We start from the raw sequence: 21,086 nt of genomic DNA on the forward strand, positions 1-21,086 counted from the left end.
GACCAGCCTGGGCAACATGGCAAAATCCTATCTCCAACACACACACACAAAAATAATAAAAATTAGCCCGGTGTAATGTCACACTTGTAGTTCCAGATATTCAGGAGGATCACTTAAGCCCAGGAGAGAAAGAGAGATACAAGTGCAAGGGGATACTACAGGCGTATGCCACCACCAAAAAATATAGTTTTTTATATTTTTAGTAGAGAAGGGGTTTCACCATGTTGCCCAGGCTGGTCGTAAACTCTTGGGGCCAAGAGATCTACCCTCCCTGGCCTCCCAAAGTGCCAGGTTGCAGGCATGAGCCACTGTGCCCTGCTTGAATGTTTATTTGAAGACAGAATCAACCAGCTATGCCAATGTGCTTACAAGATAGGAGGGAAAATAGTCAGAGACACTGCCAAGGTTTCTAGCTTCCACAACCAGAAGAATGGAACTCCTCTTAATTTGTTCAGAGGACATTTGAATACACATTAGTTTTAATTAAACCTATTTTTGAAAATATGTGCTCAAGTGTTACAATGATGCAACCAACAGTCATCCGTACACTGTCCATTGCCCCCAAGATATCTAAGTTCACTGTGGCGTTCAAAACCAAACACTGGATCCTCTAATTTAATCGGTACCTCATACCAAAAAGGATGAAAACAGCTAAAAAGAGGCTGAACAAATAAAAAGCATCCAAGTAGGTAAGAGTCATTCATGCAGGTAGCATCTATTGAGTGGCTACCCTGTGCAAGGTAGTGTGAAAACACAATAATAAAATAAAAACAGATTCTACCATAAGGAGTTTATGTTCATCTAGCTTTGAACAGACAAGGAGACAAAGTATTACGACAGTACTATAACAGAAGTTGAGAGGTGATATCAGAGCAGAAAAGAACCTAACTGAAGAGACTGATGAAAGTGAGGCTTTACAGAGGAGGTCTACATAATTACTTAACAATCCCCCAAATATACTTAATATATTTTGAGCTATAGTTATTAATTATGCACTTAATAACTTTGCCCTTTTCTGTATACAATGTTTCATTATGCCACAATAACATTTATTTGGGATAAAGTTTACTCACGTTTAATAACCATGAAAAGAATGGTTAGTATTAGCTGAGAAAACTTCGTAACGTTTGACTCCACACCTCTCATGGCTCCCCCAACGTGGGCTTCCCTAACAATCCAGGTTTAAACTGGGTCAATGTTGAATAGCTGTGGCATTAGCCTGGGGGCAGTGAACTTAGAGCCACTGTACTATGAAATAGCAACTTACAGAAGCCGAAGAAAAAGGTCAAGAGTCTCCTTTTCCTTCACCATGTCCCGAGTCAGAGCCAGGATCATGCTTAGATTGCACAGGCCTAGAAAACTCCAAGGCTGAAGCAAGCTTCTGCTTTACACAAGGACCAAAGGAATTGGAATAGGTCACAGTTACATGCAGCCTTAATACCTCCTAAATGATTCCTCTGTGGATGGACCCTCTCTTAACTGTATTTGCAATACAGCTAACAGGCAATTTCACATACTTCCTTACATCACTCTATCAGGTCAATCTTCCCTATGCATCTCAAGATAAACCAGTGACCCCACTGCAGACCAGTTCCACAAGAATAACCCTGGGCTACCTTGAAAAGATAAGTTGTCTACAATGCTTTAAAAACCCTATTAAGATGAGAACCTCAAGAGCTTTACAAAAATTTTGAAGAGAAAGGTGTTCTAAGCTTCTGCAGTTCCCATTCAGCTCTTTCCCTATTCAAAAGTTTCAATACTCTTCCACCTTCCATCTTCTTAACATTTCCATCCTCAGCTACAGCTGTGCAATCTCAAAGCGTAGTCAGAAGAGGGGATTTTAAAAAACAACATAAGAGTCAAGCCAGTGCTTCTGGGAGGCCAAGGCAAGGAGGATCACTTGAGGTGATCACCTGGATAACACAGTGAGACCCCATCCTTTAAAAAAAAAAAAAAAAAAAACCTTTAACAATTAGTCAGGCATGGTGGGACTCGCCTACGGTCCCAGCTACTTGTACTTGCAAGGCTAAGGTAGAAGGATAGCTTGAGCCCAAGAGTTTCAGGTTACAGTGAACTATATGATCTGGCCATTGCACCTCAGCCTGGGCAACGGAGCAAGACCCTGCCTCTTAAAACCTGCTTAGTCCCTATTCTTTCCCCTTATTTATCAGGTGTGAAATTTCAATAAATATGTTTCAGTGAAATGATGAAAAGGACAAAACAGTAAAATATGTTAGGAAAAAAAAAATGCTTTTGAATCAGATAAAAAATCCGGAGTTTAAATTTAGCTCTGCCTTTTACAAGCTTCTGAAGATTTACTCTGATCATTAAACAAACATACATGAATAAATTTTTAATTAGTATATACTCAAGGTACATATATTGTTTTCCTTTCCCCTTCTAAAGCATGGAAGAGTTTCTTTTTAAAAAACAAGCTGACAAACTATGAAAATTAAAAGAGCACAAAAGCATGGAGAAGTAGTACAGAAGGGTTCCCAGAAATTGTATTCTTTCTCCAGAGAGTAACATTATCCCCAAAAGGGACTCACTCCACAGCTTGGAAGGTAATACCTACCTTCTGACAGAACAGAAACTGGTGTCTGCATCCTAGAATCACCTAGCAGTAGTCACAAATACCTTTTTTTTTTTTTTTTTTTTTTTGGTAATACGCCACTTAAATAAAATTAATGTTAACAAGCAACAAAGTAAATCCTTAAAAAGAAAAAGAAAAGCCCCACCATCCCTCCAATCTCCCACCGAAAGACAAATTACAACTCAACAGCCTATCACCAAGATTCAACCTATCACCTAGGTTCATCTCCCAAAAAAAAAAAAAAAAAAAAAAAAAAGGTCTGTACAACCCAGGCAGCTCTGGCAAATCTTGGTGCAGCATGGAAAACGTGAACACCAACTCACTTAACCAAAACAAATAGGAAAAAATTTCTTCCATTTCAATAACTTAAAAAAAAAAAAAAAAAACCCCAAGCACTTAAAGTGATTACTAACTCGAGCAACAGCTCTGCAGCTTGATACTCATATCTCAGCTCTGCACTCACTTGGATGTGTAACCATGAACAAACTACTTGACTGACTTTCCATTGTTTATCTCGAAAATCATGAATGAGAGTAAAATGCTTAGCACAGTGCCTGATATATCACAAGTGCTCAAAAACTGTTAATTACAGTGTTACATAAAGACTAAATGCATGTGAATATATCATTGGGGGAAAATTCCATGGCTTGTTAGAGCAAGTTGAATATTGTCTCTTCCAAATTTATGTTCACCCAGAACCTGGGAATATTACCTTGTTTGGAAAAAGGGTCTTTGCAGTTGTAATCAAGTTATGAGACCTTTAGTGTGGGCCCTAAATTCAATATGCCTGGTGTCCTCCTAACATGGAAATCTGGACACAGATGCAAAGAGAAAGACAGTCATGTGAAGATGGAGGCAGCAACTGGAGTGATGTAGCTACAGAAGAACACCAAGGACTAGCACAACATCATAAACTGGAAAAAGACAAGGAAGGGCTGACACCATGATTTCAGACTTCAGGCCTCCAGAACGGTGAGAGAACAAATTTCTGATTTAAGCCATCCCATTTGTGATAGTTTGTTACGGCAGTCTAGGAAACTAATCCATTTGTTGAAAAATAAATGTATAAATACAACAGGTAAAGCTGTGAGTTTTCTTGATGCATTACTTACTGAACTATCAACCCAGTGTTATTCTTCCTATTAGAACTCTGTAATAGACACCGTATATTTAGACTGCAAACAAAGAAGTAAAAGATTGATTATGATGTTGTATTTTACAGACCAAGAAACTGAAGCTCAGAAAAGTTAAGTGACTTTTCTTCTCAAGGTTCATGTAAGCATCTGGTAGCAAAGTCACAACTCGAAGCAAAAATTTACCAAGTCCAAGTATGGTGCTTAATACAATTTGCTTTGAATGATGAAACTCTTGGATAATCAGCACATATTTATGTGCCAAATAACATTATGGTCAATGACAGACCACATATACAATGATGGTCTTAGAAGATTTTAGTACAGCTGAAGATTTCCTGTCATAACACAAAGCACTACTCATGTGTTTGTGGTGATGCTGGTGTAAAGAAACCTACAGTGCTGCTATTAAAAGTATACCACATATAATTATGTACAGTAAGAATATAATAGTTGATAATAAACAACTATGTTACTGTTAAAAACACTTATTTCTTATAATAAAAAGTGTTATGTATTTACTATACTACACTTTTAATCATCAGAGTGTACTTCTACTCATTAAAAAAAGTGAACTGTGAAACAGCCTCCGGCAGATCCTTCTGTTAGCACTGTCACAGGCAATGGAAAGCTCCGTGTGTGTTGTTGGCCCTGAAGACCTAACAGTGGAACAAGATGTGAAGGTGGAAGACAGTAATACCGACAAACCTGACCCTGTGTGGGCCTATGTTCATGTGTGTGTTTCTGTCTTAGTTTTTAGCAAAACAGTTTAAAAAATGAAACTTTTCATTTTAAAATGAAAACTTTTAAAGATACAAAAAAACTTGTAGAATAAGGTGTGAAGAAGATATTTTTGTACAATGACAAGGTGTTTGTGTTTTAGGCTAAGTGTTATTACAAGAGAGTCAAAAAGTTTTAAAAACTTAAAAGTTTATAAAGCAAAAAGTTACAGTAAGCTAAGGTTAATTTATTACTGAAAAAATCTTTAGAATAAATGTAGTGTAGCCTCGGTGTACAGTGTTTATAAAGTTTATAGTAATGTACAATCATGTCCTAGGCCTTTCACATTCAGTCACCTTTCACCCACTGACTCACCCAGAGCAACTTGCAGTCCTGCAAGCTCCATTCATGGTTTAAGTGCCCTATACAGGTGTATCATTTTTATCTTTTCTATTATATTTTTACTGTGTTTTTCTATGTTTAGATATGTTTAAATACATAAATCTTTACCACTAATTGCCTACAGTATTCAGTATAGTAGCATGATGTACTGGTTTATAGCCTAGAAGCAATAGACTATACCATATTGTCTAAGTGTATAGTAGGTCATACCACCTCAGCTTGTATGTATGTATGTATGTATGTATGTATGCATGTATGTATGTACGTACATGAGATGGAGACTCGCTCTGCCTTGCCCAGGCTGGAGTGCAGTGTTGCAATCTCAGCTCACTGGACCCTCCATCTCCTGGGTTCCAGTGATTTTCCTGTCTCAGCCTACTGAGTAGCTGGGGTTACAGGTACCCGACACCACGCCTGGCTAATTTTTTTTGTATTTTTAATAGAGACAGGGGTTTCACCATGTTGGCCAGGCTAGTCTCGAACTCCTGACCTCAGGTGATCCACCCACCTTGGCCTCCCACTCCTTGCCTCCCAAAGTGCTGAGATTACAGGCACGAGCCACCGCGCCCAGCCCTCAGCTTATATTTAAGTGCACTCTATGATGTTCACACACCAATGAAATCACCAACACATTTCTGTTTCCCTTTCATTAAGCAACGTGTGACGGTATACACAAAACTCCAGATTATTTTCCAGATATTTAGAAATACTTTTCTGATATTTGGAAAGTTTCTGAAAACTGCTCTGTCATTGCTTCTGAGTGATGAGCTGAAGAATAAAGCATGAAACAAATGAGGTGAATATCTTCTTATACACAACTAGTGAGACTACAAACTGACCCTGCCAAAAACAAATGAGGTATCTTCTTTTTTTTCTTTGGAGTCTCGCTCTGTCGCCCAGGCTGGAGGGCAGTGGCACGATCTCCGCCGCCTCCCAGGTTAACGCCATTCTCCTGCCTCAGCCTCCCTAGAAGCTGGGACTACAGGCGCCTGCCACCATGCCCAGCTAATTTTTTTGTATTTTCAGTAGAGATGGGGTTTCACCGTGTTCGCCAGGATGGTCTCAATCTCCTGACCTCGTGATCTGCCCGCCTCGGCCTCCCACAGTGCTGGGATTACAGGCGTGAGCCACCGCGCCCGGCCGAGGTATCTTCTTATACACAACTAGTGAGACTATAAACTGACAACTAGTGAGACTATAAACTGACACTGCCAAAATACTTCTCTAAAGTATGCATTAAGAACATAAAAGAGCATTCATATCTTTGACTAAGATAAAGATACCTGTCATGGCATACTTAATATTAATAATAAGCGTAACTTAAATAGTCAACAATGAAAGGCAATAGCATGCAGCCAATAAAAACGTTTTCCAAAAACCAACTGGGAAATATTCAGGGCACATATGTAACATGACTGTGTTTGAACAAATTACTTATGTGCTAGGAAAATGTACCATAATGTTGGTAGTGAGATAATTTTGAGCTGTTGTGTTTTTTGATTTTGTTTTGGGGTGGGGGGGTGTTTTTTATACTTCTGTGTAATCTCAAAGTTTCCTGAGAATTGATACACAGTATTTCATCAGTTCTAACAGGTACTTTCCCCACATGTCAACAACTTTTAAATCAAGATGCATTTTACAATTGCTGTTATGCCCTAGTTTAACTGAAATAATTTCTTTGTTGTACTTAAAATAATGGTACATCTTACAATCAATAGCATCTTAAGTTCTATGAAATGTGGCAGTTTTATAACAGGCAGCTAAAATAACACAACATATACACATATATAAACCCACATATATATTTATGAATGTATATAAAAAGATGAAGCAACACTTATGACTACTATTGTACTAATCTCAGTTGTTACTAAGAGACTCTAGTTCTCAAATATAGAAATTCCCACTTAACTACTGGCTATAAAAACCTAGAAACAGACACTGAAGAGGTGTCCCTGATAGAGAAAGACTGTGTTTTTCTCCTCAGTATAGGCATATCCAGTCACCTCCTCGTTATTCTTAGTCACCATTCCAGTTCATGTTCTACAAATCTCACTTTAAAATTTCCTTTGTGAAGAGTTGGGAAAGCAAAATATTCACCAAATCTAGAATGTTTATTAGTTTTGTTCTAGCTAATTTTTAAACAAGTAAATCAGGATTTAATTTGTATGCTACCCTAAGGGAACAAATTAAAAAGAATAAAAAAGTGAGCCCTCTGGACTGTATCCTCAAAGTATGCTCTGTTGAATTTTTTTGGGGGGTGGAATATACACACACAAATACATATACATATACATATACACATACACATACACATACACATAGATATACATATCTTCAATCTGGAAAGAAGCTAGAAGTCTGCAGTGAAATTTTTAGAATAAAAGTTCGAATGATTAAGTAAGCCCACAGAACTTTCACTTCAAACCCTGATCATTTTGTTCATTTTATCAGTTGATCAACCTTTAACTTTTGGCCTACTAATTAATTTAATGGATACTGTTCACAGTAAAGCCATTTTCTTAATTCTTAAGGCTTTGTCTAGTACTAAGGTCAAGGCATTTTGACCCTTAGTTTTAGCAGCAATAGACTTTTTCTAGACGTGGGTCTAGATAAAGAGCGAGCTCAGTCATACCAAGCTAATATAAAAAATACTTTGCAAGGATGTAAGCTTCATGAAGGTAGGATTTTTGTTCACTATTTTGACCCTACTATGGGGAACACTGCTGATACATAATAGGCACTTTTCCACAAATCTAACAAATATGACAGTTACATCAATGGCTTGCATTATTCAGTCTGTTTTGTTTCCTATTAACTCAGATACCCACACTATTTTGTTCTAAATACATGTTCAATTAACCATTATATTCTAATAGTGTTTTCCTTCTTATGAGACAGGGTCTTAGCTGCCCAGGCTGGAGTGTGGTGGCACAATCTTGGCTCACTGCAACCTCCACTTCATGAGCTCAAGTGATCCTCCCACTTCAGCCTCCTAAGTAGCTGGGACTACAGGCACATGCCATCATACTCAGCTAATTTTTTGTATTTTTTGTAAAGACAAGGTCTCCCTATGTTGCCCGGGCTGGCCTCGAACTCCTGAGCTCAAATGATCCTCCTGCCTTGGCCTCCAAAAGTGCTGGGCTCACAAGAGTGAGCCACTACGCACAGCTAAATCAGGTTCTTAAACAAATTAAACTACCATATCAGGTCATTAAACCATTTACTTTACAATAGTTAAGACGGGGGTTATGGGGGTTATGAGGTGGGAGGGGATGAGAGAAAAGCAATATTGATAGTTTTTGGCTCTATTTAAAAACACCAGATACTTATCCCTTACCTTATTAGCACGTATCTGTTTGTAAATGTCTGTTTGCTGACGAATTCGATATTCCAAGTCAGAAACATGAGCCTGAAGCCAGTTCCAGCGGCTGACAATAGCTGCCCGGTCTGCAGCCCATCTCCATTCTGACCTGCGTCTCCTAAAAGGAAATAAATTGAGTGAAATCCAAGAGCAACAGTAATATCTATACCAGATCGGAGGGTGGGGTGGGGGGGTGGAATTTAACTTCTAAAGTCCCTTGCAGAGACTAACTCTAGCGTCAAGAAAAACCCAAGACAGACAGGAACAGACACCCCCCACTCCTCAGGATGCACATGGATATAAACTTTCAAATAGGTATTTCCCAAATTGAGTGGAACTGCCTTCTAGCATCTTGATACTGTGACACACAGTTTCTCTGAAATCCCACTGATTTCTTCGGAGATAAAAGTATTGTCCCTGCCAAAATAAAATATATATTAATATATATATATTTTATATATATCCATATTCCTGTATGGAATAATCCATACAGGAAATCCAACTGACACTAAGAATTATCAAAACTAATAAAGAAATCGGCAAAAGTGTTCAGTAAAGAATATTTAAAAACTAATAAAGTAGAAAATATTCACTTTTTCAGTACCATTCATAACACCAACAAAACTAATGATACATTAAATATCTTTATAGAGAAAATAATGCCTGAAAGCATAACGATCTATATAAACGGTAGGATACATTTTTTTAGGATGGCGATTCTCATGAACATCTATAAATTCAAAGAAATTCCAATCCAATTGCCTACAGTATTTTTAATGAAAGCTGAGAAACAGATCCAAAAGTTCACATGGAATACAGGACCAACAGCAAAAAATTTGGAAGAAGAAGGCATGATGCAAATTCACATTACCAGATAGCCAGATGTGCTGCAAAACTATACAGAGCCTCAAAACGTAGAACTAGATACATAAAAGATACAGAGTAATTTTTTAAAAATCAGTTCAGTGGGGAAAAGATTAAACTATTCAATAAATAGTACTAAAATGGCCAGTTCTTTAGAAGGAAAAAGTAAAATTAGTTCCCTTCAGATATAATTACAAAATTTTGGCATTTCAAATTGCTAAACATGAACAGCCAAACTTACAAGAACATCTTTGGGATTTAGAGCAGGAAGCATTTCTTAGATAAGACACAGATAGATGTATCACCCACTTTTCAACATACAATAGAAAATCCAATAAAGTTAAAAGGCAAACTACATTTTGGTAGAAGATATCTAAGACATATAACTGACGATTAAACATCAGAATATGTAACAGAACTCTCAGAAACAGATTAAAAGAAAAAAAGACAATCTTAATAGAAATAAATTCACATAAAAGGCAAATAATATATAAAAATGTGTCATCTCATTAAAATTTGGTTAAAATATAAATATTAGGTAAAACATTAAGATGTTTGAAAACTGGATAGGAAAACACATAGTCTGATAAAGCGACCAGGTGGTGAGAAATGGAAAAGAACAATTAATACATTGCTGGCAACAGTTAAAACTGGAACCAACATTTTTGAAAAATAATTCAGAAATACTTGGTTAGGTGTAAAATGTGCATACCCAGCCATCACGATATTGTATTTAATTTTTTCTTCCCTGAATGGGGGGGGTCTCATACTCTGTCACTGAGGCTGGATTACGGTGGTGCAGTCATAGCTCACTGTAACCTAGAGCTCCTTTGCTTAAGCTATCCTCCCACCCCAGTCTCCCAAGCAGCTGGGATCAGGAGCATACTACCATACCTGGCATTTTATTTTTTTTTTGGAGACCGAGTTTTGCTCTTGTCCAGGCTGGAGTGCAATGGCGCAATCTCGGCTCACCACAACCTCCACCTCCCGGGTTCAAGCGATTCTCCTGCCTCAGCCTCCTGAGTAGCTGGGATTACAGGAATGCGCCACCACACTCAGTTAATTTTGTATTTTTAGTAGAGACAGGGTTCCTCCATGTTGGTCAGGCTGGTCTCAAACTCCTGACCTCAGGTGAACCGCCCACTTCGACCTACCCAAAGTGCTGGGACTACAGACAGGCATGAGCCGCGGCACCCAGCCCTAACTTTTTTTTTTTTTTGAGAGGGAGCCTGGCTCTGTTGTTCAGGCTGGAGTGCAGTGGCGCAATCTCAGCTCACAGCAAACTCCGCCTCCCGGGTTTACGCCCTTCTCCTGCCTCAGCCTCCCGAATAACTGGGACTACAGGCGCCCATCAGCACGCCTGGCTAATTTTTGTATTTTTAGTAGAGATGGGATTTCACTGTGTTAGCCAGGATGGTCTCGATCTCCTGACCTTGTGATTCACCTGCCTCGGCCTCCCAAAGTGCTGGGATTACAGGTGTGAGCCACCGAGCCTACCCCACTGGCTAATTTTTAATAAAAAGTGTTGTAGAGATGGGGTCTTGCTATGGTATTCAGGTTGTTCTCAAACTCCTGACCTTTGGATTCCCACAGACACAAGCCACTATGCCCAGTCATGAAACTCTGTTTCTGAGAACATAAACTACACATTCCTCTGTATGAGGAAACAGGTTCGCTGGAGTAGAGTCCGTAATAGATAAAACTAATTATATTCCAATTCTGCTGAAATTGGTAAATAAACTATAATTTATTCATTTAATAGTTCTATAGGAATAAAAATAAAATTTACACCTGTATGTGTCAACATGATTAAATCTCAGAACATAATGTTGAATGAAACAACTATAAAAAAAACTAAACGAGATTAAGTACACACAAGTAGTAAAGGAATCTGATGAAATACTATCTAGCAATTTATTTACTGTATGTATCAACGTGACTTAATCCCAACAATGGGGAATGCAAAAGCTGTATGAAAACAAAAATAATAAACAAACAATAAGGATTGTTACCAATACAGATAAGTGATGAATATATTTTAAAATGCATAGAACTGATATACAACAAATTTACAATCAAGCTCATTGTCTCTGGAAAGGGGATGGAGAAATTGGATTTTAGCCCTACCTTTAATGTAATGTCTTTCTCATGTAAAAACAGGATAGAAATGTGACATTAACATTCTTTAAATATTAAGACTGGGGTTACATGGTGTCTACTATATTCTCTAATACTTCATAATCTACCACAAAACTATTTTCCCAAACAGCAGCAGCAGTCACACTGCCCTCAGTCCCACTTCCCATCAGGATACACGCACTCACTACTAAAACTTGCAACTATAGGTGAACTTGAACACAGTCTCCCATAGGTACAAAATACAAAATGTCAATCATTATCAAATCTGACCACGATAGGGTAAGACATAAATTAATACTTAATCATACCATAATAATTAAGACCAAGGACAGCAATGGTATTTTAACTTTTGTATGGACCAAACATAAACCATTCAAATCAACCACTGTGATAAAGTATTATCAATTATTTCTCTTCTTTTAGAAAGAAGACATTTTACAGTTCCCTAATTTTGATGGAACCACTTCAAGATAAAAAGATACTTTTAAAGTACAGTTATCTGCTTCAATGTTGGCTGTAGGTCTAGCTCTACCCCAAATCCAGGAAATGATCTCAAGAGATCAGTAAGAACCTACGGGATCATTCTTGAACAAGAAAAATGCCCCCTACCCACAAAGAGACAAAACTAGTTAACCCTAGTATTTTATTCCCAACTTTCCTTACTCTTCAAGGCTTACCACCTTTCTATCCTGCAAAATCTTTTGGTTTTATAGATTCCTTTCATTCCTAAAGCTATCACCACACCAGGTCCCCATCTATCACCACTGGGCAACCCCGACAGCCTCCTTAGCTGCTCTTCCCAACATCAATCATACTACTTTTCCTCAATAAACTCCCCTCAAACCTTTTTCATCCTGGCATTCTAATGTTTAAGGAACCACGCGGCTCCTTTGTTTGAAAATACAAAAGGAAAAGAAAATTACTTAAAACATTTTAGTTTACAACAACTTTGATAAATACTCTTTTTCTTGGATATTAAAGTCCCCTACACGGGTATTTACCTAAATAACACTACAAAGTGAGCCTCCTGATAATATGTTTTGGAAAATATGGTTAATAAACTAATTAAAGAAAGGCAAGGCAGCACTAAGGAATACTAACAATTCCCAATTTATGAACAAGTTTCATTTTACAAGTGTATCTGTTATATGATGGTTTAGAACTGGAAGTGATTTCCAGGAGAAGTTGTTACAATGTTGTTTTTCCATAATGCTGCTCAAATTCTGATCACGTCCAATGAAAAATGGAAAACCTCAACTCAAGTGTCCAAAAAGTATCTTGTGTTCAAAATACCAGCAATATGAGCAGAAAGCTAAGCTGTCATTAAACGTGAGAGGTGGACAGCTAACAAGTCTGGAGTAAGTTAGTTATCGTACTCCAGTGGCAGAGCAGAGCACCACAAAACAGTAACACAAGAATAAGAGCTTCACATCTTGTGTTCCTAACAAAAACAAGCCATACAAACTCAGCTTATCAGAGGTAAAGACAGACCTCCTCCTCAACATTCAAAGTGTAAATTTTTCACTCTGACAATTTACAGCTTAAAACAAGGGACACTCATTGAATATCAGGGACATGTTTAATGTTATACCGTACAGACTGCAGGAAAGAACACAGGACTAAGGCTGTAGAATGATAACTTTCAATACAATGAGGACTTGGTTTCTAATACAGTCACTATCAATAATGAAGAAAATCAAGTGGATTCTAACATTGATGAGTCAACTCATTCCTGTTGCTTGTTTCTGTGCTATTAGTGAAGTAACTGTTTTAACTATGTGTCTGAGTAGGCCACTAGAATGCCTTAGAACGTTTGACTTTCCTGTGTGCTTTATCCCAGTCCACACAAAAATATGCACTGTATGTACTGTAGTTATCACCTGCGTGGGAATTCTTTTCAACTCATATTTTGCTCCCTGCTTTTATAAACTTTTTACTGGTAAAAGTGGCTTTGACTGCATGTGCTATACAAAAATTCATTAAAATGTTACACGATGAATTACTTTTGCAGTATCAATATTTGCTTTTGTGATACCACATGAATAGTACATCTTAATGTTAACCAGTTATGTGCTAGTACTGGTTTACATAAGAAATATATGTTGTATAAAAATATTTCATTAGCTATGAACTTATACTTTAATAGTTCTTTTTACACAGACTATTACCACAGAGAATTTAAAATGCTCTGTTGACTCTAAAGAATATAGATCATTCCTGTGTTTGTTTCACACTGCTTTTGAGCTACGTAGTGAGTACTTGTGAGTGTTTTTGTGTGTGTGTGACTCAGCAATTTTAAGATTTCTCATTGGTGAAATCTATGGTGAAACCCTATCTCTATGAAAAAAACAGAAATTAGCCACGCATGGTGGCGCACGCCTGTAATCCCAGCTACATGGGAGGCTGAGGCAGGAGAATTGCTTGAACCCAGGAGGTGGAGGCTGCCATGGGCCGAGATCACAAGCTCCTGCTCTCCAGCCTGTGCAACAGAGCAAGACTCCATCTCCCCACCCCCACCAAAAAGGAAAAAAAAAAAAAAAAAACCCTTTATAAACACACACTGAAACCATACAGTAAAAGTCCTTTTTTCACCCCCCTTACAAATTCAGGGTTCAACTGACATGTTGGCTAAAAATTAATTTTTGTTTTTAGTTATTTAAAGTTATTAATAATCAATGGGTTTTAAAGGGATTATCAATAGATCAACTCTTTTGTACTTATTATCTAAAAGTGACACCAAAAGCTAGACACTGAACCACATGGAACACCACATGTTGACTACCAGGCCTAGTGCCTCTAACTAAGTCATCTAATTTCCAAGATGGGAAATTTGTATGTAAATCCAATAGAACAGGGCTGGTGGATTATGCTTCTCTTCCCTGATGTATTAATATAAATTTTTTTAAAATCTCATTAAGGCAACAAATATGCCAGAAAAATACGAATGGTGGAAACTTCAACTTTGATTCTGATTTCAGTCCCATCTGGATTCTTTCCTTTTAATGAAACAAAGGTTCTATTAGCCAACTAAAGTAAAATGACGGTTCACAGCGAGCTACACAGTGCTACATTCAAACTGGTAGATAAATTGACAAAGGATTTATTTGCTACTTCCAAGTGTGCAGGAAATCCTGAGACATCTAAGTTCTGAAATCTCCAGGTTATTTAGATAACTTTTAAAAACCAAAAGATTCAAATAAAACTGAGATCATCCCAGAGCATACAACTGCCAGATTAACAGTTTGCAGTGTAAGAGTTAGGGTCACTGTGGGACAGCAATCAGAAATCTTGAAATTGCTGAGTCACATGAAAAAACAACAAAAAACCACTCACAAATACTCACTACCTAGCTCAAAACAGTGTGAAACAGAGGAAAGATCAGAAGACAAGTTCTCACTTTTACTTACTTTATATGATTCTAAACATGTAAACTGATCTCTGGAAATAAGAACAATATCTGCTTCACAAAGTTGTGATAGCCATACAATGATGTAATACTAACTACAACCTAAAATGTATATGTTAAATAACAACAATTTTGACACCAACATGGCACAAGTATACATATGTAACAAACCTGCACGTTATGCACATGTACCCTACAACTTAAAGTATAATAATAAATAAATTTTAAAAATAAAAAATAAATAAATAAATAAATAAATAAATAAAAGAATAACAATTTTGTCAGCCGGGCATGGTAGCTCAGGCCTGTAATCCCAGCACTTTGGGAGGCCGAGGTGGGCGGATCACGAAGTAAGGAGTTCTAGACCAGCTTGACCAACATAGTGAAACCCCGTCTCTACTAAAAATACAAAAACAATAAAAATAAAAATTAGCCGGGCCTGGTAGCATGCTACTCAGGTACCCAGTTACTCAGGAGGCTGAGGCAGGAGAATCGCTTGAACCCGGGAGGCAGAGGTTGCAGTGAGTGGAGATCGTGCCACTGCACTCCAGCCTGGGGGACAGAGCAAGACTGTCTCAAAAAAAAAAAAAAAAAAAATTTAGTTATTATAACTATGGATTTAAATTCCATATCAAAAAGGTACAAAAAAGGAAGAAAAACAGAGTAAGATTAAAGAAAAATCTCTCAGAGACAAATTCAGGAAACAGAACTGTTTTCAGTTTGGTAACTGAAACAACAAGCCATATTCTGAGAGTTTCTTGAGCTTTGAACTTTTTCTAAAAGTTCCACTCTAAACAGAAAAATCAATGTAGTCTATTAGAATAGACATTGCATTATCAGTGACATTACCCCCAAATTTAATAAAGCACAAGGAGGAAAAAAGAAGAGAACCGAACTGTCCAGAGTTAAATATCCCACAATTTAGTTGTAAAGTAAAACCCAGGAAAAAACTCAGATACACACTTCGTCTAACCCATTCTTATCTGTCACATGACCTAAGTTGTATCAACTTTCTACGGATATCTGCAATAATGTGGAACAGATGTACCTGAGCCAATACTTTTTTTTTTTTGAGATGGAGTCTCGCTCTGTCGCTCAGGCTGGAGTGCAGGGGCACGATCTCGGCTCACTGCAACCTCTGCCTTTCGTGTTCAAGTGATTCTCCTGCCTCAGCCTCCTGAATAGCTGGGATTACAGGTGCCTGTCACCACGCCTGGCTAATTTTTGTATTTTTAGTAGAGACGGGGTTTTGCCACGTTGGCCGGGCTGGTCTCGAACTCCTAACCTCCAGTGATCCACCAGCCTCAGCCTCCCAAAGTGCTGGGATTACAGGTGTGAGCCACCCCACCCAGCCCCAGAGCCAATTCTATCTAAACTTCCAATTCATCCTGACAGACCTTTGAAATTGAACACAGCACTTTTGTCTTACTGCTTCAACCAGATTATCTCTAATATAGAAATGAAATTTGTGTATTTTTGGTAGTTTATTTCAGCCAAGCATTTAGCCCACCATGAACTCACTTCTTCCTTCCATTTAACAAATATTTAAGCAACTATTAGTTACCAAGAATTAGACTAGGTTAGAGACGCAAAAACAAGAACTGTGGCTCAAGTTCACAATTTAATGGGGCAGACAGACGTTAATACTCAAATAATCATATAAAATATAAGATAAGAGATCCTAACTATATCAGATTTGGACTGGGGGATCTAGAAAGACTTGTGATATAAACATTTAAACAGACCTCCAAAGCATAAATTAGGACTTGGATGCACAAACTGATAGGGGTTGGGGATGTGGAGCAGAAGATATTAGGTGGAACTGTGGGGTGTCACAAAGAAGAAACGACATGTATACAATGGTTATGTGGTTAGAGCTCCAACAGTGAACAACAACAAGAATGCACTCAACTTGACAATGGATACAGGTAGGCAGGGCGAGGTCACACAGAACCTGGCAATCCATGTTAATCATAAAACAATATAAGTAATCCTCATCTTCCCTCATGCTCTTTTATTTATCTCAGACCCTGTTCAAATGAAAATTTACAAATACAAGCTAAAAGATAATAAACTCCCACATAACCATCAACTAATTTCAACTATCAACTTCTGGCAAATCCCACCTCATCTATAACATCTATCTCCCACCTCTATGAATTATTTTTAAGCCAATTCCCAACATCACATCATTACCTCTAAATATTTCAGTATGTGTTTCTAAAATGTAAGGTCTTTAAGAATATACACAGAAATATTTTATAATCTAAAAAACAATAACTCCTTATGGTTAAATATCCAGTTACTGGTTAAATTTCCTGTAATGTCTCATTTTTCTGCAAATCAGAGTCAAATAAGATCCACAAAATTCATGTGGTTAACACATCTCAAGCTTTTAACACGCTCTTCCTCCTCCTTTTCTTTCCTCACAATTTGTGGAAGAGACAGCACTATCTGTCCTCTAGAATTTCCTACATTGTGGATTTTACTGACTGTGCCTTTAACACCAAGCCCATACTTTTGAACTTGATAAATTGACACCTCGAGGCTGGGCGTGGTGGCCCATGTCTGTAATCTCAGCACTTTGGGAGGCTGAGGTGGGTAGATCATTTGAGGTCAGGAGTTCGAGACCAGCCTGACCAACATGGTGAAACCCTGTCTCTACTAAAAATACAAAAAAATTGGCCAGGCGTGGTGGCATGGGCTTGCACTTCCAGCTACATGGGAGGCTGAGGCAGGAGAATTGCTTGAACCCAGGAGGCGGAGGCTGTAGTGAGCCAAGATCACACCACTGCACTCTAGCCTAGGCGACGGAGTGAGACTCTGTCTCAAAAATAAATAAACAAACAAACAACCTTTAGTAGTCTGATACATTTCATTTTCTGTAGGTCAGATGATAAATTATTTTTTGTACATTAAATTTTTAATGTTTAAGATTAAGACTGAGATATGTTTTAAAATACACTCAATCTCTTAAAAATCATTTAAGGTACTTTAAACTCCTTTCAATACCCATCAGTCAGATTTTTCATCAAACATTGTAAACATATACATATTATATACCCTGCCTAGCACGATGAAAGAAATGTAATTGTTTGTCATACCCTATGCAAATTTCCAACCTGAAAATACCCAGAAGCATCTTATAACACTAAAACCCACGTCTCTCCAGGGAAGTTTTTCCTTGTGCATCGTGCATCACAATTCACTGTTTGCCCTCTTCAAGCTTAGTTGGATCCTCTCATTTTGTTATTTGTATGTGCTATTACTTCCAAGTCATGTCATATATATAACTGGTCTCCAACTAGATTATCCATGCCTCCTTACAGGAACTACCATGTGTTTTAACTGTACAACAAGTTTTAAAGATGTCTGCGCACATGTAGTTTACAAGTAAATCTGCAAAAAATATAAACAAAATTAGAGAGATTTAGCTGATGCCTTATCCTGTTTAATTCTCAAATGTTTGTATTTTAAAAACACTTAACTGAAGTGTTCTAACGGAGAACAAAATGGCATGACAAAGAAGTATGGAAATGGCTTACAGTTCTTGACTGGCTGTAGGACTGAACATGGAATTTGAGCACGAAAATTTTGAGCAAAATACTAGGCTAGTTACTTTTTTATTTTTATTTTATTTTTATGTCTTTTTAATTTTTTTTTTTTAGACAAAGTTTTGCTCTTGTTGCCCAGGCTGGAGTGCAATGGCACGATCTCGGCTCACTGCAACCTCCGCCTCCCTGGTTCAAGCGATTCTCCTGCCTCAGCCTTCCAAGTAGCTGGGATTACTTACAGATGCCCGCCACCACGCCTCACTAATCTTTTGTATTTTTAGTAGAAATGAGGTTTCACTTGGACAGGCTGGTCTCAAACTCCTGACCTCAGGTGATCCACCTGCCTCGGCTTCCCAAAGTGTTGGAATTACAGTTGTGAGCAACTGCGCATAGCCTACTGTGTCTTTTTTAGAGAATAAGACTGTTATGTTTCAAGAATAAAGCAAATGACAAATAGTGAAAGGCTCTCAGTTATTCAAAGTACTGCCATTCCAGAGTAGCTCCTCCAGAGTGAAATAATTTTCTGTCTACTTTTCTTCCTTTCAGAAGTCAAACTGAGGTTAGAATGTTCAAATTCTATATGTGATACTAATTTCTCTTTCAAAAAGACCGCTTAAGGCCAGGCATGGTGGCTCATGCCTGTAATCCCAGCACTCTGGGAGGCTGAGGCAGGCAGATGACTTGAGGTCAGGAGTTCAAGACCAGCCTGACCAACATGGTGAAACCCCACCTCTAATAAAAATATGAAAATTAGTAAGGAATGGTGGTGGGTGCCTGTAATTCCAGCTACTTAGGAGGCTGAGGCAGGAGAATTGCTTGAACCCAGGAGGCAGAGGCTGCAGTGAGCAAGATCACGCCATTGCACTCCAGCCTGGGTGGTAAGAGCGAAACCCTGTCTCAAAACAAACAAACAGACAAAACAAAACAAAACAAAAACCCAAAAAGATCGCTTGAGCTCAGGAGTTCGAGACCAATCTGGGCAACAGGTGAAACCTCGTCTCTACAAAAAAAATACAAAAATTAGCCAGGAATGGTAGTGCAAGCCTAGGGCTCCAGCTACTCAGTAGGCTGAGGAGGGAGGATTGCTTGAGCCTGGGAAGTCAAGGCTGCAGTAAGTCGAGATCGTGCCACTGCACTCCAGCCTGGGTAGCACAACAAGACGTTGTCACCAAAACAACAACAACAACCAGAAGAGTGAAGGATTAGAAAAGTACAATGTATTTAGACAAAGTCTCCCTTTCATCCCTACCCAGCCCCACATATTCCATAGCAAGAACTTGCCTCTGGCTATCTCTAGAAGAACGAGAGAATTTTAATACTAAATCAATAGAAAAACATCTTCTTTCTCACTTTGAAAATACGGTTTATTGGAAAACAGTATGGTGTTCGGAGTCAGTGAACACTGAGTTCCAAATCCTGGCCCCACCACTTAGCTAGCTATTATCATTGAGTCCCCAGTCAGCTATTGAGGAATCAAAAAGTTCCAATGCACAATCTCCAGGAATAATGCTCCAACTTTAGTAAGTGTAAGAATTGCCTGAGAGAGTTCAGTCTCATGTACCTGTATGAAGAAAAAGTCTCTTAGTTCTTATGTAAGATATGTACGAGACCATACTTTTTTTTTGTTGTTTTTTGTTTTTGAGACGGAGTCTCGCTCTTTCACCCAGGCTGGAGTACAGTGGCGCGATCTCGGCTCACTGCAACCTCCACCTCCCAGGTTCAAGCGATTCTCTTGCCTCAGCCTCTCGAGTAGCGGGGATTACAGGTGCCCACTACCATGCCTAGTTTTTTGTGTTTTTAGTAGAGATGGGGTTGCACTATGTTGGCCAGGCTGGTCTCAAACTCCTGACCTCAGGTGATCCACCCACCTCGGTCTCCCAAAGTACTGGGAATACAGGTGTGAGCCAATGTGCCCGGCCGAGACCATATTTTCAGAAATAGTCCTTAAAGACACTGAGGTTTAGCAACAGAATACATCTTCAAGAAAATGAGTTAAACCAAAAATTCATTTGTTAATAAACTCATTAGTTCTTGAAAATAAATGTGGTAAAAAGGAATTGAGGAGATATGGGAACAAAACAAACAAAAAAGTGAACAAATAGAAGCAGCCCTGGTACAGGCCAGGTGGTGTAGACGCCATTCTTTCTCCCAGCTCATCCCTGTTCTAAGCACAATTATAAATCCTGCAAATAACACAAGAGGCGATCAAAGGAAAACTCTGAAAGGTAGAAAAGGGAAGGCAAACTAGTTAAGGGTCCCAGGACTAAAGGAACAACATAGTGACAAAGGCATCTAATAAACACTATCCAACCGAAAGAAGGTGACCCAAGTCTGGCATTTCCTGGCTTCCAAGAGAGCAATAAAGAGCATCTCAGACAGGCTCATTCCTTGCCTATATGGAAGGGAAGTATTTCCTTCAATACCAGGGAAGCACTGCAGCAACAGCAAAGAAGATGGATCGGGAGGTCTGCTAATAATAGGAAGCCAGAGGAAATGTTATTGTCCCATTTCTCAATTTCCTTGGACAGCAAATACTCATTATGTCTAATTTGTCTCTTCTCATTATTTCTTCAACACAGGGATCCACTGTTGCACCAAAACTGCTAGTCAAGGTCACCAATGACCTCCACTATACTAAATCCAATGTCCACGTTTCAGTCCTTACCACCCTTGCTTGATCCATAAGCAGTATCTAATACAGGTGGTTACTCCCTCCTTCAAATACTTTCTTCACTTCTCTTTCAAGACATACTAACCTGGCTTTTCTATTGTCTTTCTGAATTCCTTGTAAGACTGCATGCGTGAAATCACTAAATCTTCTTTCTTACACTTCCTTCCTAGGTGATCTACACGAACTCATGGCTTAAAGTATCCAACTATGTTTCTGACTCCCAAATTCCTCTCTAGCTGA

General features: G+C 38.4%; 1 protein-coding gene across 25 annotated transcripts in view; it reads right to left on the reverse strand.

The window, feature by feature from the left end:
• Positions 1-21,086, reverse strand: part of KANSL1 (KAT8 regulatory NSL complex subunit 1) — a 196,771-nt gene that overhangs the window by 55,652 nt on the left and 120,033 nt on the right. For all 25 annotated transcript variants that reach the window (XM_074019992.1, XM_074019989.1, XM_065531764.2 and 22 more), the window contains one exon: positions 8,189-8,330. In XM_074019992.1, the coding sequence (XP_073876093.1) occupies positions 8,189-8,330 (142 nt within the window). The remainder of the gene's footprint in view (positions 1-8,188; positions 8,331-21,086) is intronic.

The sequence above is a fragment of the Macaca fascicularis genome, chromosome 16 (assembly GCF_037993035.2).
Source record: "Macaca fascicularis isolate 582-1 chromosome 16, T2T-MFA8v1.1".
NCBI classification, from domain to species: domain Eukaryota; kingdom Metazoa; phylum Chordata; class Mammalia; order Primates; family Cercopithecidae; genus Macaca; species Macaca fascicularis.